Source organism: Trichoplusia ni, chromosome 6 (genome assembly GCF_003590095.1).
Source record: "Trichoplusia ni isolate ovarian cell line Hi5 chromosome 6, tn1, whole genome shotgun sequence".
NCBI lineage: Eukaryota > Metazoa > Arthropoda > Insecta > Lepidoptera > Noctuidae > Trichoplusia > Trichoplusia ni.
Window position 1 is genome coordinate 5,097,191 of NC_039483.1, and position 16,240 is coordinate 5,113,430.

At 35.2% G+C, this 16,240-nt stretch overlaps 1 protein-coding gene across 4 annotated transcripts; it reads right to left on the bottom strand.

The window, feature by feature from the left end:
• Positions 1–306: 306 nt before the first annotated feature.
• Positions 307–15,750, bottom strand: LOC113494834 (wolframin). Of its 4 annotated transcripts, none has more exons than XM_026873321.1 (9): positions 15,230–15,750; positions 14,040–14,141; positions 10,935–11,034; positions 9,681–9,800; positions 8,967–9,088; positions 8,453–8,563; positions 3,142–4,331; positions 2,562–3,070; positions 307–1,455 (listed from the first exon to the last, which is right to left on the bottom strand). In XM_026873321.1, exons 1-9 carry the CDS (start codon positions 15,261–15,263, stop codon positions 1,086–1,088), a joined length of 2,658 nt encoding a protein of 885 aa, XP_026729122.1. In that variant the 5' UTR covers positions 15,264–15,750; the 3' UTR covers positions 307–1,085. The 4 variants fall into 4 exon arrangements, with proteins under 4 accessions (XP_026729122.1, XP_026729121.1, XP_026729125.1 ...); XM_026873320.1 differs by having other exon boundaries at positions 14,040–14,144; positions 15,230–15,749; XM_026873324.1 differs by lacking the exons at positions 10,935–11,034; positions 14,040–14,141; positions 15,230–15,750 and adding an exon at positions 10,542–10,721.
• Positions 15,751–16,240: the final 490 nt, after the last annotated feature.

Here is a 16,240-nt window from a genome sequence, read left to right on the forward strand (position 1 = left end):
CGACTGCTTGGATGGCCGTGTGGTTAAAAAAAACGAAAGAAATTAGAAAAGAAAAGCTCAAGAAAAAGAAAATGAAACTACATCTAATTTTTACAGAAAAATGATCAAGAGAATTGAAAATGACGGAAAAGTTTATAACTTTTGCATTTATTGTCCTCTCCAAGTGCCGGACAATGCGATCAGCAATGACGCACTCAAGGAGCTTGCCCGCCTCGTAAAGCAGGACGATCGGCCTGTAATCCGAAGGCAAGTCTGCCTGCCTGGATGCTTCTAAGGGATAAAGTGAACGATAAATTAATAAAGGCAGAAAATTCATACTTTTTTTATTAACAACATACATTCCAAATATAGGTTCTATGATCAAACAAAACATCCTGTACCTACCTACCACTAAACATATATGTAGTCAATACAACTTTCTTGGAGCGGTGCCTTGTGAGGATAACCTGTGCATATACAGTGACGTTGTTTACTGATAGTTTTTGTGAGTAACTGTGAAATAAATTAAACTTCCATAGCAATCGCACAGATGGCGCCGCACACAAGAATGAGTCGTACTATTTTTTTTCCTTATAAACTTTTATTTTCCATACCTATTTCACATATCCAATTCAATGCAGTTAGTTAGTCGTTAAAACCTTTTGAAATGCAAAATATGTAAGCAAACTCAAGATTACTATAACGTAGTCTTACAACAATTAGTATTAATAATTAAAACCGAAATTATTGTCATCAAAATATTTAATGACAAACCCGCAACTGTTGACAGACCAATAAGTGTTAATTAATTTTAAGGACTTGCCTACTTCATTTTAACTAATGGAAAATAATTATATTCAAAAAGCGAGTTAGATGATTTTTGAACCCGTCTTAAGAGATTCTTAGTTCAAATATTGTTAAAAGCTAAAGGGGACAGACAACGACATTAAATGAGTTTTATAAATTACATTATTACTTACACAGCTATTTCAAAAAATATATGACACTAAAATCACTGAAAAACATCACGTATGGATAAGATTTTTTTATACAGACAAACACACAAACGACAAACGCAAAAATCTTTTAAAACATACATAAACCATTTATTTAAAAACAACCACTGGATTTAACAAGAAATTCAAAATATATTTTGTAGACACAACACAATCATTTATAAGCGTTTTACATAGTTCTGAAAATTTTGAAACGGATGGCGGTTTTGACCTCACTATGCCCCTGGCCTCCTTGCATTCCAAGCAGTTGATTTCGTATCCTTTTACATTTAGATCCTTAGTTCCGATATTATAAGGTACGTTTTCATTTGACAGCACCCCCTTGAAGCGTATCTTGTCGTCAGAGCGTAGCAAGCGAGTAAAATTACTGAAGTGATTTTCGAAAATTATTGCAATTTCTGCATGACGTTTTAGCAGACCGCCGCTCGCTTCCATTATGAGTTTTATTTCATACGTGTATCTGAAAATAATACATGAGTGCGATTACAATTGGCGCGACATTTTTTGCATGTCGTAATAATCCTTACATCCAGATAACAGAAAAAAATATGAAAAGGCTTGAAAATTACTAGTCAAGCTTTTTACAAAGCTAAATTTAAACATTGTATTAATTTGAACCGTTCAAACACCACAATTTTATGCGCGTTTATGATGACGTCATTGGTTATGTCCTGTTTGTTTTAAAGGTAAATACGTAAAGAAAATTGTTCATATACCTAAAATTAAATCAGAATACATCTACCATTTATCTAATATTCACAAAACGTATATATTTCAGTACGTATAATACTTGAGCGAGTTTTGGTAATATAAATTTTATTAAATATATTTATATTAAAACAGGTATAATGATAAAGACGTAAATTGAGATTTTACGAACAATTTAAAAGACAATCTATGTTTATAAAAAAAAACTATAATTAATCTATAATTTTGTATTTTTCACATTTTGTAGTACTAGCTGTTGCCCGCGACTCCATCCGCGTGGGCTTCAGCAGCTCGCTTGCAGCAAGTAGTTCATGTACCTTGTCCATGATTGGATATTGAAGTGACCGTCAGTAAAACGGAGCAACGGTATTTCAGCACTCAGGGTTGGAATTTCATTGCTGAACCGATGATAAGAAATAAGAAAATACCTTTTAAATTAATGTAAAGATAATAAAGAATCCAGAAAAAAACATTGTCTTGCGGCTTGCGTTTCAGCCCTAGACGAGCTTGATTGCAGGTCATATTTTTTACATAAAAATAAGCAGAAAATAATTTATATGGCAAAGCATCGGTTGCCAGGAAGTCTAATAAAAGCGAAGATGTATAACATGAAATAATATTTTCGGTGACTCACGTGTCATTGCCTTGCTATTTCAATACATTTTGAAGTATCTACCTACCAGGCACCTGTCTAGGTGGACTGTCGTCGCTATGGAAGAAACACTCTTCATGCTCGCATTAGTCTCTACATTTACTTGCGAGTGCCAGAAACAACATAACAATTAACCCAGCGACTGTGGTTGGCTAATTAACAGGCTTCTATCATGTGTATAAAACATATCGATACGTATTACTTACTCATTCAAATTATTTAAATGGCAGCTTTTCCCAGTTTGGCGCGCGACGCTTCTAACATATTCACACTCTTTAACCGACTGTAGACTCTCTTCTCTTTGGCATAAGGTTGAATATTCTTGTCCATAGTAGCACCTAAAGTATTCTTGAAGGAAAGCCGGTAGCCATGCCGCAAAATCCCTCCATCTATTTTGAACATTCCTCAACTGGACATCTTTGACGTAACCCTCCCAATTTACGTTGGCCCCATCAAGTACCGAACATTTAATTTGTGTAGCGGCTGTATTATAATCCGACCAAGACGGGGAGTTACATTGATTGTAGTAATCATCCCAGCTGATATGATAGGTGTTGTCATCGTAGTCCGAGATGAACTCGTTTTTAAGAAGGTTCTTTATACTGGACTTTTCGTCGCCTATCAGCTCTATCAGGCCGGAGGGCAAGCCGTCGTCTTGCAAGTTCACCACGAACTGGTTGCCAAAGTAAACCAGAGTTATTAGGCCAACCACTAACTGCAAACAAGTAAATAAATGTTAATATTTCATCATCTATTAGAAAAATAAAAATATGTTTAATTTATTACCTGGAACGGAGTAACAAATTTCTTAGTGGCTTCAGACTTTGCCAGGAAACATGTTATACCTAAACTCAGCCCAAAACCGACCACTACAGAGACTGTGTAAAATACACGAGACATCGTAATGTATTGAAGAAATGCGAAAATAGGCAATGTCACTGTTACTACGCCTATTAAAGGCAAGAACAGGAAAGAGCAGACTAGAGCCAGAGTACCTCTAATTAAACCGTACGTAGTACAACCATGGGAACATGTTATGAACATCTGTAGCCAACTCAGGGTCACGCAGTGCGGCAACGCAAACCTGAACACACCTTGCCAGCCACTCCGCCGCGCCATCGCCATTAATATAACAGGGATCAGTAACGAAAAGAACACTCGAGCGTTCAAGCAAAATTCGATGCTATTCCCTAATATATAAGATGGATAGTTCGATACATGCAAGTCTAAGAACCTCCAACCTTGATGAACGACTGTGTCTTTCTCATATGGATATTTGGCTAACACATTTATACCAAACGATACAAGAGCTAGGATATCGGGGTAGGGATTTCCATTCGTACCAAAGGATAGCAACGTCAAGAACATGAGAAAGAAAGACAGCACGCAAAACTCTGAAAACGGAACCCATTGAGTAGCTATAAACGGGTACAAAAACAAATTTATAAAGAGAGCGGAGAAGAATTGTATGAAGGGCCCAAGGTTGTTGCGAACAAAGAGATTTTCTGATTCATCAGGCTGCAGATTCCCATCGCTATACCTCAGAAACAAACCAGACCACTTCCTAAAATCTATAAACTGTCGTTTCGCATGCAACATTTTGAACGTACAAATGACCATCGCGACAAAACTCGCGTAATACATTGCTAGAGGGACTAAATGATACAAACTGTCAGCGCTGACCGAGAGATACGCTAATAGTAGCCATGATAGTTCCACATTGGACAACCTAAACGTAAAAGTGCCAAAATAATAGAGTAGTTTTAAGTATAGCACTTGGAGGAAAACGATTGGGTGTAAAAACGCTTGGTGTAATAACGGTATATGATCTAGGGCCTTAAGACTAGGGTCTGTGAGCGTCAGTTCGTGGCTAACTAGAGGCAGTTCTCCTTGGCAGTAGTCGACCGCAGCCGAAACCAGATTATCGACCGTTAGATTCCTTATCTCTTCGCTTGGACCACATCTTTCTGGGCATTCTGTAAAAAATATATGATATAATATATTAAGCTCAACACTTAAAATTTGCTTTTTACCTATTTTCAACACTTTTTAAAGTATTATATACCCAATATTGTAATGTTTTCCATTAAAAGTAAAAAAAGTGATTATCTTGTTTCTTTGACTAAGGACCACGTCTATCTCTAATAAAAGGGAAACATTAGCTAACCCATAAAATATTGTTTGTAATAAAAGAATTCAAGTATATACAATTATACGTATTCACGCAGAATCAATAAGAACTTTGAACATATAATATATGTTATGGACCAGGTGATTAATGCCCGCGCATTATAAATAATGCCCGCAATTGACGACCTCCGTGGTCGAGTGGCGTACGCACCGGTTTCAAGGTGTCGCTAGCTCTGAGGTCCCGGGTTCGATCCCCGGTCGGGTCAATGTAAAAATTCACATTTCTACATTGTCTCGGGTCTGGGTGTTTGTGGTACCTTCGTTGTATCTGAATTCCATAACACAAGTGCTTTAGCAACTTACTTTGGGTTCAGAACAATGTATGTGATGTTGTTGTGTTGATTTATTATTTATTATGAATAATGTCTAGCTTTATCGGGCTAAGTGATGAATTACTCTATCTTAACTTCATTATTTATCATACTGCACGGTCATTATTATATTGCTACATGACAGTTGGGAAATTTGATACTAGTGTTTTACTTATATTTTTATTTGTTTTAAAAGATGATTAGGAACTTTAAGAGAAGATGTTTATTATACGTTGGTAGTAATGACGTAATGAGTCTGAATGCTTAAACTGCAGTTCATTTCATGTTTTATAATAATAAGTTACTTCCATAAAACAAAGATATATTGTGAATTTTTTGCTTTAATTTTAATTATATTTTATGTTATATTTTTAATATGACTTTAAGTGGTTCAACATTTAGTTAACAATAAAAAAAGAGAATTATAAAAAGAGCGATTAAAAAAAGCTTCATGACTGATGATGACATACTGTTTTAATAATTTGAGCAGTATGAATTTGATTAAGGGGCAAATTAAATAAACTAATGACGAATATTAATCTATACTTATAATAAATCTGTAGAGGGACCAATTCTGTACATGACATTTATATCAAAAATAACTTTTGAGGGGTGATAAGTGATCGATACTGATGATAAAAATACAATCAGTAAAATTTTTGTCTGCATGTCTGTCTGTATGTTCGTTATAGAAACAAAAACTACTCGACGGCATTTCTGGGCAGATTGAATTTGATTTGTTTCATAGGCTGTCTTTACCTTTCTTAACACTTTCCGGGACACTTGACTATTTGCAAAATATCCTAATATGACACTTAAAAATCCCATACATTTCATCATACCGCCTAAAGCCGTAGTTCTGCAATACACATATTTTTAATATTTAGATACGACGAATACGGTCACAGCCGTTGACGCCTATAGACGGAAGCTAATTTCTTAAGTTTAGAAGCCATCTATAAAACAATATTGATAAATTCCATAAATACCACATAAATATACAAATATATCTACAAACCCAAAACAATAATACCTATAGTAAAAAAGTTTGCAAGGAGCGAAAACAGTAAGCAAATAGCATTTCAATTATTCATTTAATGTTTTGTATTATCCAACCTTTTTACACCTACAAGTAAAAAAAAAAGCGTGTAAAAACGGCACTTCTGTATAGTATAAGACTCATAATAATCAAATTAAATTAGTTTATACGTATAAATAACCTTTATTCATCTTGTTTTTCACACGCCGTGACACTAAATATCAACATGATAGTACTTGTATGGCGTAGTTTACGCCCGTCGGCGGTGCGTAAGTGTTAGTTCGGTGCATAGAGACTGCGTATGTGTGCTTTGAAAAATGGCTCGAAAAGATTTTACTGTGACAGCTACGAACGAATAATGTCGCGTGTTATGACACCAAATCATATGCTTCCTAATAATGTTATGGGTAAGTAACGGCTATCGGCGGTTCGCCAAATTACATTAAACAAATTTCACCGACCATAGCCGTACTGTCACGTAAAGGTATATCAAAATAACGGCGAGAGGCGGTTTGTCCCGGAAAGTGTTAATATAGTGTTACAGTAATTTCTATAGCGAGTATAACTAATTTTTAAGCATTCGTTTCCCGGTGAAGATTTACACTTTTTATGCAATTTATCTCTGTTTCTCATGCATCTAATTAGCCCCTGTGTGCTCCAAGGTTTTATATTTTTTTTTCGTTTGGAGAGTTATCGTTTTGGTATTTTTGTTAATAACGTTTTGTAGGCAATTTATGAAATTATTGAGCGCGACATTTGGATATTCACATTGACTTATTGTTTTAAAATCAATTTCCTGGAGATCTTTTACTAATTCTCTTTGTTTACCTTATTTATAGTAGTAGTTGCAAACTGGCGTATTTTTTTTAAACTTAAGCTTATTAAGACCGGGTAATGGTCAGTTAGTGTTGTACAAGGGACAATAGCATGTATAGGATAACAAAGTACATAGTAATTATATAACTCTAATTTACAAATTATGACACTTGAACTTGTAATTTACAGCTACTCGTTTTATTGCTATGATAAAAAATAGTAATTAAATATGTATGTATTACTTAGCCCAAAAGGTGATGTGCAATATATACAGTGCCCGGTCAATTTGATTATTTGAATAATTATTATCATATTGCACTCTCATATTGGGAATTTTTCATATGACCTATGACCGGGCAGTATGTATACTGCTCATCTGCTCAATTAATCACTTGGTCCATAACATATCCATTGATGAGCAAAATGACGCAGTTAAAGTAATTTTCAAAAAGCGAAAAAAAGATAGGTAGTTACCCGACATGTCACAGAGTTCTTGAATTTGTGTCTATTCTTTATATTCAAATATTATAAATATCATCACTACATTATTATAAAATGAAGTCGCCCGCGCTGTCTATCTTGTCTATCCCTTGTATATCCCAATATTTAAACCTTCAAACCTATGCAGCTGATTTTCATGCGGTTTTTAATAGATGAAGTGATTCAAGAGTAAGGTTTAAAAGCTATAGTCAATTCCACAAACAGAAAAATCATTTAAAAGTCACAGAAGTCGTTGTATCAGAGCTACGTTTGGGTTAAAAGTTACAGACAGCTGCAAACCGTTTTTCATTGAACACAAAATATTGACTCTGCCATCTCTTTTTATATTCGAAGTAGCAAATTTTGTTCGGAATAATCCACACATTTTTAAAACACAAGCTGACACTTTAATCCCTAACCGTAAGAAAAACGACTGCCTCAGTATAGCAAGTTCAAAAACTACCTTAAAGAATAAAAGTGTTTTCTGTTTGGCGCCGAAAATATATAACAAATTACCCAAAGCAGTAAAACAAATGCCATATGCCTTATTTAAAGCCCATTTTAAAAGGTATTTAATAGATAAATGCTACTATAGCATACATGAATTTTTAAGTGAGTATTGCACATGTAGTTTACATTCGCTTTTATTGGTGGCATTGATCTTGTTCTATTGTAACTACTGAACGTTATTAATATTTTTTCTTTTCTTTTATATAGTCAGTGTATTATATCTTAAGCTAGCTTAAGTATTTAGATTTACCATTTAAATTTTGTACGCCATAATGTGGCAGAACATGAGTTGATAATACCTATTCTAAGACCTATGCTTGTACCATGTTATTACAAAATATCTTTATCTTATCTTGATCATTCCCCTTTCGTTTGAGTATTATATATTAATAATCACTTGCCAAAAACCAGCCGGTGAGGAAAACTCTGTCATCATTGGCCCAGCCTTTTCCCAACTATGTTGGGGTCGGCTTCCAGTCTAACCGGATTCGGCTAAGTACCAGTGTTTTAAAAGGAGCTACTGTCTATCTGCCCTCCACAACCCGGTTACCTGGGCAACACGATACCCCTCGGTTAGGCTGGTTGTCAGATCTTCAAGCTTCTGACTTCCTACAACGACTGTCAATGATGTAGGTATAACAGCCTTCTTGTTTTCCAGAGGAAAACTCTGACAATAGGTTATACATTGACCCCAAGAACAAGACAGACTCAGTCAAAGCAGTCAGTCTAATTCCTTTTTGTTGTTATTTACCTTCATCAGTCGTGTCTGCGGTTCGTATGGTACCATTGCTGTGAACTTGGTCGCCTGCTTGTAGCTGTGACGGCTCTAACGCTTGGTTCTCGTCAAGCGCACACGCCTCTTCTGTAAATCATAAAAAAACGAATAGTAATATTATTAAGCTTTTTTCATTACGTAAAAAATAAATATAATTAGGTATTAAATAATATTAAGTAAGAATACGCTGTAAATGTTATGTGCTTTCGACATGTAAAAATCATTTTAAGCTTTTTTAACACGCTTTTATTAGCTCACTTGAAACTATGTAAGAAAATCTGTGCCTGACAGCAACCTTCTCAAATCGCGAAATTATGTCGTAAAATGACCTGTCGTGTCGTATGCCGTGAAATTTACTTACCTACATAACTATGTTTAACAAATGCTTATTAAGATCCAACAGACAAACTATGTCGACAGTTTGTTGGACATTGCACCAGATTTAATGTTTTTACCTTTTTAATAAATGAATAAATAAGATTTCACTTACCCGGGGAGTCATCGTCGGGTGAATCACTATCTTCCGTCTCTTTCCTGAGCGTCGTGTTGCATATCTCACGAATACGTCGCTCCAGCTGCGCCGTAGTAATGTATTGCTCACCGTTTGACAGGCTACAGAATAACAAGGCATATCGTAAGATCTCCTAATCTATTGATGGCCGACCAGCGCTTCTTGCAGTCTTGCAGATTAGAAAATGGAATCGATATACGGCATATAGAAGTCATAAGCGATGGTAGCCTTTCCGTACTTCACAGCCATTACAATTAGAACCTTTTGTACCATCCAGAGTTATATTGTACAATAGCCATTATATGGCTGAATTTTATAGCATTGCAATCTGCACGGATAGCTGAGTGGTAGGTCACCTCACTAAACCCACTTAACTAGGCATGTCTTAGGTGCGATTCCAGAGACAAGCGTTTGTGTGATCCAAGAAATCCGTCATTCCAATTTTTATATCAAAATCACTCATAATATAAGCAATGACTCAATACAAATTGCTAAGCTGTACAATCTATTTCACTTATAGCTTTCTGAATGGCCAGTAAATTAAAACTATAAAAGCCTCTTTTAGTGACACTTTCAAAAAACTAATTTTACTAATCTAGCTGTACCATTTCATTGGTCATTCATACGGAAACGAACCGGCAAGGGAATCCAGACTAAGAACGACTGACGACCTGAACGATGTATACGATTTACCTGGCAAATAAGTCTCTGGCAGCTTTCCTGGCAACTGTCTCCTGGCGACTGGCAGCAAGGCACGACTTGGCACGAACTATTGCTGCACTATCTTCGTCAATGACGCCACTTCGAATACACCTAAAAAAATAACCAGGAGATACTCATTGACTGCACATATAGTTGAGTGGATGAGTTTACTACGTCAAACCCCATGAGCGTAACGAGTGGCGGGTTCGATCCCCACTTGGGCCAAGCATTTGTGTGAGCCAAAAATGCTTGTCCTGAATCTGTGTTGCATTGTGCAAGTGACTTCAATGTTTGTGAAACTTCAACTGTCACAATTTTTTTTGTATGCTTCTTTATTATACTTATGATCATTTTAATAAAGACACAGAAAGTTAAACTAATTAAACTTTCATAAAAGCCTTAGCACATTTCGAGCTAGAAAATAAAGTAAAAAAATTGTTAACTGAGTCATTAAGTTCTGAGGGTCTTCCATTACTGACAAAAAAAATATGTTGTATCCAACTTTAATATTAATCTAACATTCACTTTGCTGGATACTTAGGCAATTGGCGAACACAATCACTGGCCAGGTAAAAATGAACAACATTGAAATTTTCGGCGCGAAATAATGAAAACACTTTACATCGTAAGCCGCAACTCATCGCGCACTCTATCCCATTTGATCTTCCAAAGCGCGAAATCATTTAAATTTCCATTCATTGATAAACATTTATAATTTAAATTTTGGAAAGAAACGTCGAAACGCAAAGGGCTGTCGCGATGGGCGTCCCCCGACATAATGCGGGTCAGTCTGAACGCATGTTTATGTTTACGTTGTTACGGAATGCCGGTAATGCATCACAATACTATTACCTCATATCATTATCAGGAATGCGTTGCTTTTGCTTCATGGAATATTGTGTGAATGGCACAATTGAAGCTATTGGGACCGGGACGATTTTCATTAGACACGATTGGTTTTGTTATTGTTCCATGTCAGAGTGACGTTTATCACCTATGACATATCGCTGTTTTAAAAAGATGTGTGATTTTAATTGAATGATGAATGGAGGTTTATTATTAATTGAAAAACTTTTTTATGCCGATTTCCGCAATTTTTTTAAATAGTCCTGTCCTTGACCCTGTCCTTGGTGAACCCACGATCGCCGGTTTGGCAGTCAGCGACATTTCTGTATGAAGAACCGGCTTCTTTCCTTAAAGCTATCTCGTAAACGAAAAGTGAATAATAAAATAAGTTTTAAATACCGTCGCAACATTCTTCTAGCCTCAGGATGGGCCTGTTCAGTAGCACATATTAACCATTCCAAAGCTTGCTTGAAATTTGATATTTTGTCAGCTTCTAACTCTGTAACAAAGAAAAAAAAATAAGTTCATTGTAAACAATTTCGTCGTTTTGACATACCCGTTACTCGAACGTTTTCACGCGAAACTTAGACAAATGACAATGAATGAATGTTTGATAGCACATAATAAAAAACTGAAAATCCACTGTCAAATATAATTATGTGTGTTCACTCCCATACCGGAGTGATTCACCGTTTTCTTGTACCAGGGACCGGTATAAATTAAGTTTTATTTCTCTGTTTAGAGAATCGCGAAGCTCTGCGGGTGCCGTCTTTGACCTTAGGTTTAAGGCAGTAGTCTTCTACACGTTTGCCTCCGAAGGAGATTGACGTCCGCCGATTTACGCTATTATCAGCTGTCCTTCCCTTATGCATAGAGTATGAATTGAAAGGTCAGTTGCAGTGAGCTCACGTTCCCTGTCTGTGCCATATTTGAGTAAAATCACTGACAAGAACTTCCGAGTGTTATATCAACATTAAATTTTAAAATTCGTAACGTAGTAAAGTCTTAAAATAGTTTTCGAGGATAAATTTAAGTGTGTTTTGAAAATCATTGTTCAAAAATGATTGAAAAATATATAAAATATCTGTATATTTTTATTTTTTTTAATCTATTGTGGACGAGGCTTCAGTACACTCAAGGTGACTATGCCAGCCCCATGGGTGCTTGCATTTTAATTACTTCACTTATGCATAGTTCCCCGTTCTTTCACTCCTCTCTCTCAGGCAAATGTTCATAAAGCCATACATAACCTTACATTCTTCAGATACTGTTTGCTTCAAAAGTACATTGACACCCCCATTAAATAATCGAATGCTTGGAATCAACATACTCCTCAGGCGGCGGTATTGTGCACATTCCATCAACACATGTATCCTCCGTGTAGCCATCCTTGGGCTTACTACAATTGTCACATAAAGGTGATGGTTTCACGCCCACCATATGATAAAATGTGTTCAATGGAACGTGTCCTGAAAGGCTGGCACCCTAAAACCATGGCACTAATGCCGGTGAGACCTGGATGGTGTAGTACCAAGCCCCTTTAGTTTTAGACTGCTCTTGAAATTCCTCCTTCCACAACTCCCAGCACAACTTTCGAACCCAAGGAACCACTTCACATCCATAAAGCCTAGTTTGCATCTCCACACCACCAATCACCGCATTCCGAGCCAATTGGTCCACTATTTCGTTCTCCCGAATCCCAACATGTGAAGGAATCCATTGAAACTGGACATTAATATTTCTGGCTTGCAATTTCTGAATGATACCTAAGGCTACATAGGCTATCGGAGTACCTCGGAAAGCCGAGACACACCGAGCCAAATGTTGTAAAGCAGTTCTGGAGTCTGTTAATAAGACTATGTTTTTTTCTCCCAACGTCAATGCGTGTGATAATGCCTCTGTAATCGCCACCATTTCGGCTCTCATTATAGAGGCATCACCATGTAACACAAACTGCATATTAATGTTGCTTTGTGGATCAACTGCTCCCACACCCCATTGCCCCTTTGAACCATCAGTGAAAATTTTATAGAAATTATTATACTTCGTATTAATCTTAGAGATAACCTCCTGTTGGAGATTCGGAACACTAAAATGACGCTTAGTCCCAACCACACTCTCACATGACTCTACATGAGTCATGTGAGAGTGTGGTTGGGGGGTTAAAGGTTTGATATTTATGTTAGTTACCCAGGTATCTAACACAAACATATCCAATAACTGGCTTTGATATATATCCTTGCTTTTCAAGACCTCATGAACCTGTATCAGAACAGGCAAATAAAAATATTGTAAAAAGGGTTGATGACGACCGTCGTCATCATATCCTATTAAACTGACGAAAGAATCTCGAAGTACCCAGTAACAGGCTATGTTTCATAGATGGGATGGGGTCCTAATACATATCCCAGTGCAACCCCGTGAAAAATTTGGGTTGACACAAGTCCAATACATGTTGCTTAGAACACAACTGAAAATCTCCTTGATAGGCCACTAATATTTATTTAAAACTTAAAAGCTTGGTTGAGATAGTAAAATTTCGTTATGTATTTTTAAGTATTGACGATTTCATCTTTTAGGGGTAAATTTACGAAAAATACTCAATACTCTGTCACTGATTTATCAGTGCCCAACCTACACGCTGGATGTAAAAGAATGTTGTATGGAAATCCCACACTAGCTTCTGACCCCCAGTGTCACGTACCTTCCGAAACATGGACGAACTCGTTATGTCATAGACGGTCACTCATCCAAGGACATATTAACATCTACCCTGTGATCGATCAACTTGTGTAGTAGTAGATTAGCCACGAGCACCTCAATATATTAATAATCCTAAACTGGTGTATTAGTTTTAATTTCATCTTGTATCACTTTCGATAAAAAGATAACTTTCATAATTAAATACAATTCAGGTATGTACACGGAACTGGCTCACTGTGACGCTAACATACATTGCATAAATGACATAAATATATCTTTAGCTACATATGTGGTACATCACACTCTCTTTTATTACATAAACAAGGCCACACATGTGCAAACAATCTTTAGATTTAAATTTGGTACTTAACAAATATGTATTTATACTTTTTAATTAAATGCGTAACTGGGACAGTTCTGACCTATTACACTAATATTATAAAAGCGAAATCATATGAGTGTGTGCTTGTTACCTCTTCACACCCAAACAGATGAAACGTTTTGATGAAATTTACTATGGAGGTACAGCTAGTATCACATTATTTTAACATGAAATGCCCCAGTAGTTCAATTTAGTAGCTGAGAACCGGCCCAGCACGGGAGGTCTTGCGACCGGATTAATGGGCTTAATGAAAAAAAATGTTGCATAACCTTAGTTTCTATTTCTATTATTTATAATTATAGCAACAGCATAAATACACTGTCTGTTATAATTTCAATGGTTCATGAGACATAACCCTATGATAGATGGTTAGTCAGTTATGTTTATATTATAGGGACAACAGCTATAATGATAATTACCACACTTTTCTTCCAGGAGTTGTTTTGCAAGGACCACCTGTGATTCAGCACAGCCATCCTCCGCCAACTGGTTGCGTAATCGCCTTAACGAGCCTTGTGGTCCATCTGAAGAAAGAAGAACCTTCGAAAGTATACTATAGCTATACCATACTGTGACATAGTATGATATATACAGGACTATATAAATATACCACATTTTTAAGAAACTGTGATGTTTAAAAAGTTCCTTTATTTAAAGTACAGGTTTTAAATGCTGTACCAGACTTTATGAGCTGAAGTTAGTTTACTAACATTAAAAGACAGTTAATTCTAATTATCTACAGCATTATCAATGTAGGCTTTTATGTAGAGGTTTATATAATGATGGTTAATAAATGAAACTCTAAAGTAAAAGTTTGATTTTTGGTCTAAATATTTTTTTTAAGTTGATCTGAAAAAGAGTCAGGTCTTTCTGCCAGTGTTTTTAAATAAAGGCCTCGGCCTACTGACGCAACAGTATTATTTAGTCATGATGCTGATGCAGACTGCTGGTTATATGTTAAGTGATAGTTTCTTGATACACCATCCATAATCCAAACTTAGTTCTAACTTTTTTTAATCTATTACCCAGCTATTGACAATATAATAACAATTATTCATCTTCTCTATTTCAGAAAACTAATAAATATTTAAAGTTCTAAATATATCATGATGCAATTTTGAATTTCAAAATTGAATCACATTAACAAGATTTACTTTATTCTAAAATAGAAATTTGCTTTTTACTATTGTGAGTTTATATCCTACTTTAATTAGTGTTAGTTTTAAGAAAAATAATTTAAGCCCGTTCATCATTCTTTAATTTTGGATCGCTTAACATAGCAAGGTAGATATATCTTTACACACTATTAGATTAAACCCTAAATTACATTAAACCAGTTTGACATCCTGGTTTTTAAGAATTAATTAATATTTATTTGACAAATATTCCTTATTTTTCTATTAGAAACTGACCGGGAAATAGCAATTCAAGTTAAAGAACCAAAAGTTGCACAGGCTCAAGCAATCTCCAAACTGCTAAGTTCATCGGACGTTACGTCAAAATAATTAATATAAAAAAAACGGTACTAACTTAATTAGGAAAAAGTACGTCAGTACACTAGAGTTCTGACAAAAATAAATAAAACTTGACGATTTATTTTTATGCTTACCATGTAAATTCCAACGTTTTCGACCGATTGGCATCACTTACAAAATTTAAAACCAGTATACATAAAATATATTTTTGGATTATCGTAAAACGTTATGAAAATATCTTTGTTATGTAGGAACCACTTTTTTTTTGTTTTATTTATTTACAATAATAGCGATACGCGACCTTTTCCCTTTAGGTTTGTCAATATGTCAAAGTCAATATGTGACAGCGAGTTTAGTGCATAAATTTGCAATTTTGCACACAAACAACATTGGAAAATACTGATCGCTATTATTTAAAACAAAATGAATTCTTCACAAAAATAATTAGAAACACCACAAGGCACACAGTGAATATTTTACAACAGCACAAACAATTAGATCAACGTAGGGAGTGCTAGAGTATATATCCGCCTACACAAGCCACCCACTACAAAAATCAAGCTTGTTTCAAACTTGTAAATAGACATCTACTATTTAAAGGATATCCGGTGCTTGCTTAAAATACAAGAAGTTATATATAGTGAATCTCGGCCCTAATCTAAAAATAAAGTCGGACGTTTCCTTAAAAAAGTATTTACATTCGGATGACTTACATTCACAAAAGATGCTTTCATTCAAATAGCTTGAACAAAACGCATACGTCAAACTGATTGAATATGAAGACTAAAACAATGTGACCCGATGAGGCACAAGAGTGTACACACGTCACAACATATAAGAAGTGGAACTTTTATGACCTTATTTTCCTTTGGTTAATAAAGTTAAATTGGATGAAGTTTAACAAAAGGCTTTTACTATCTTAGATATGAATACAAATAATTTTACTGAATTTTATCTTAAACTACTGAGATTTGATTGATTTCAAATATTTTAGAAAAATAAATACAACAATCACACCCAAGTAGAAAAAGAAAGAATTTTAATTGTTAGTAAAAAATATTTTAGCCTTAAACTATATAAGAATCTGACATTTTAAAACATTATAATTTCAAAAATAAACAAATAATGTTTCATTTTAAACGATG

What these genes read in the sequence shown, in the direction of transcription:
- LOC113494834 (XM_026873320.1), bottom strand. Translation starts at nt 15,263, where the DNA reads ATGCCAATCGGTCGAAAACGTTGGAATTTACATG. An exon ending in GCCAGAGACTTATTTGCCAG is followed by an intron (nt 9,089 to 9,680) that starts GTAAATCGTATA and finishes GTTATTCTGTAG; the next exon opens with CCTGTCAAACGGTGAGCAAT. An exon ending in CGCAGACACGACTGATGAAG is followed by an intron (nt 4,332 to 8,452) that starts GTAAATAACAAC and finishes TATTTTTTACAG; the next exon opens with AATGCCCAGAAAGATGTGGT.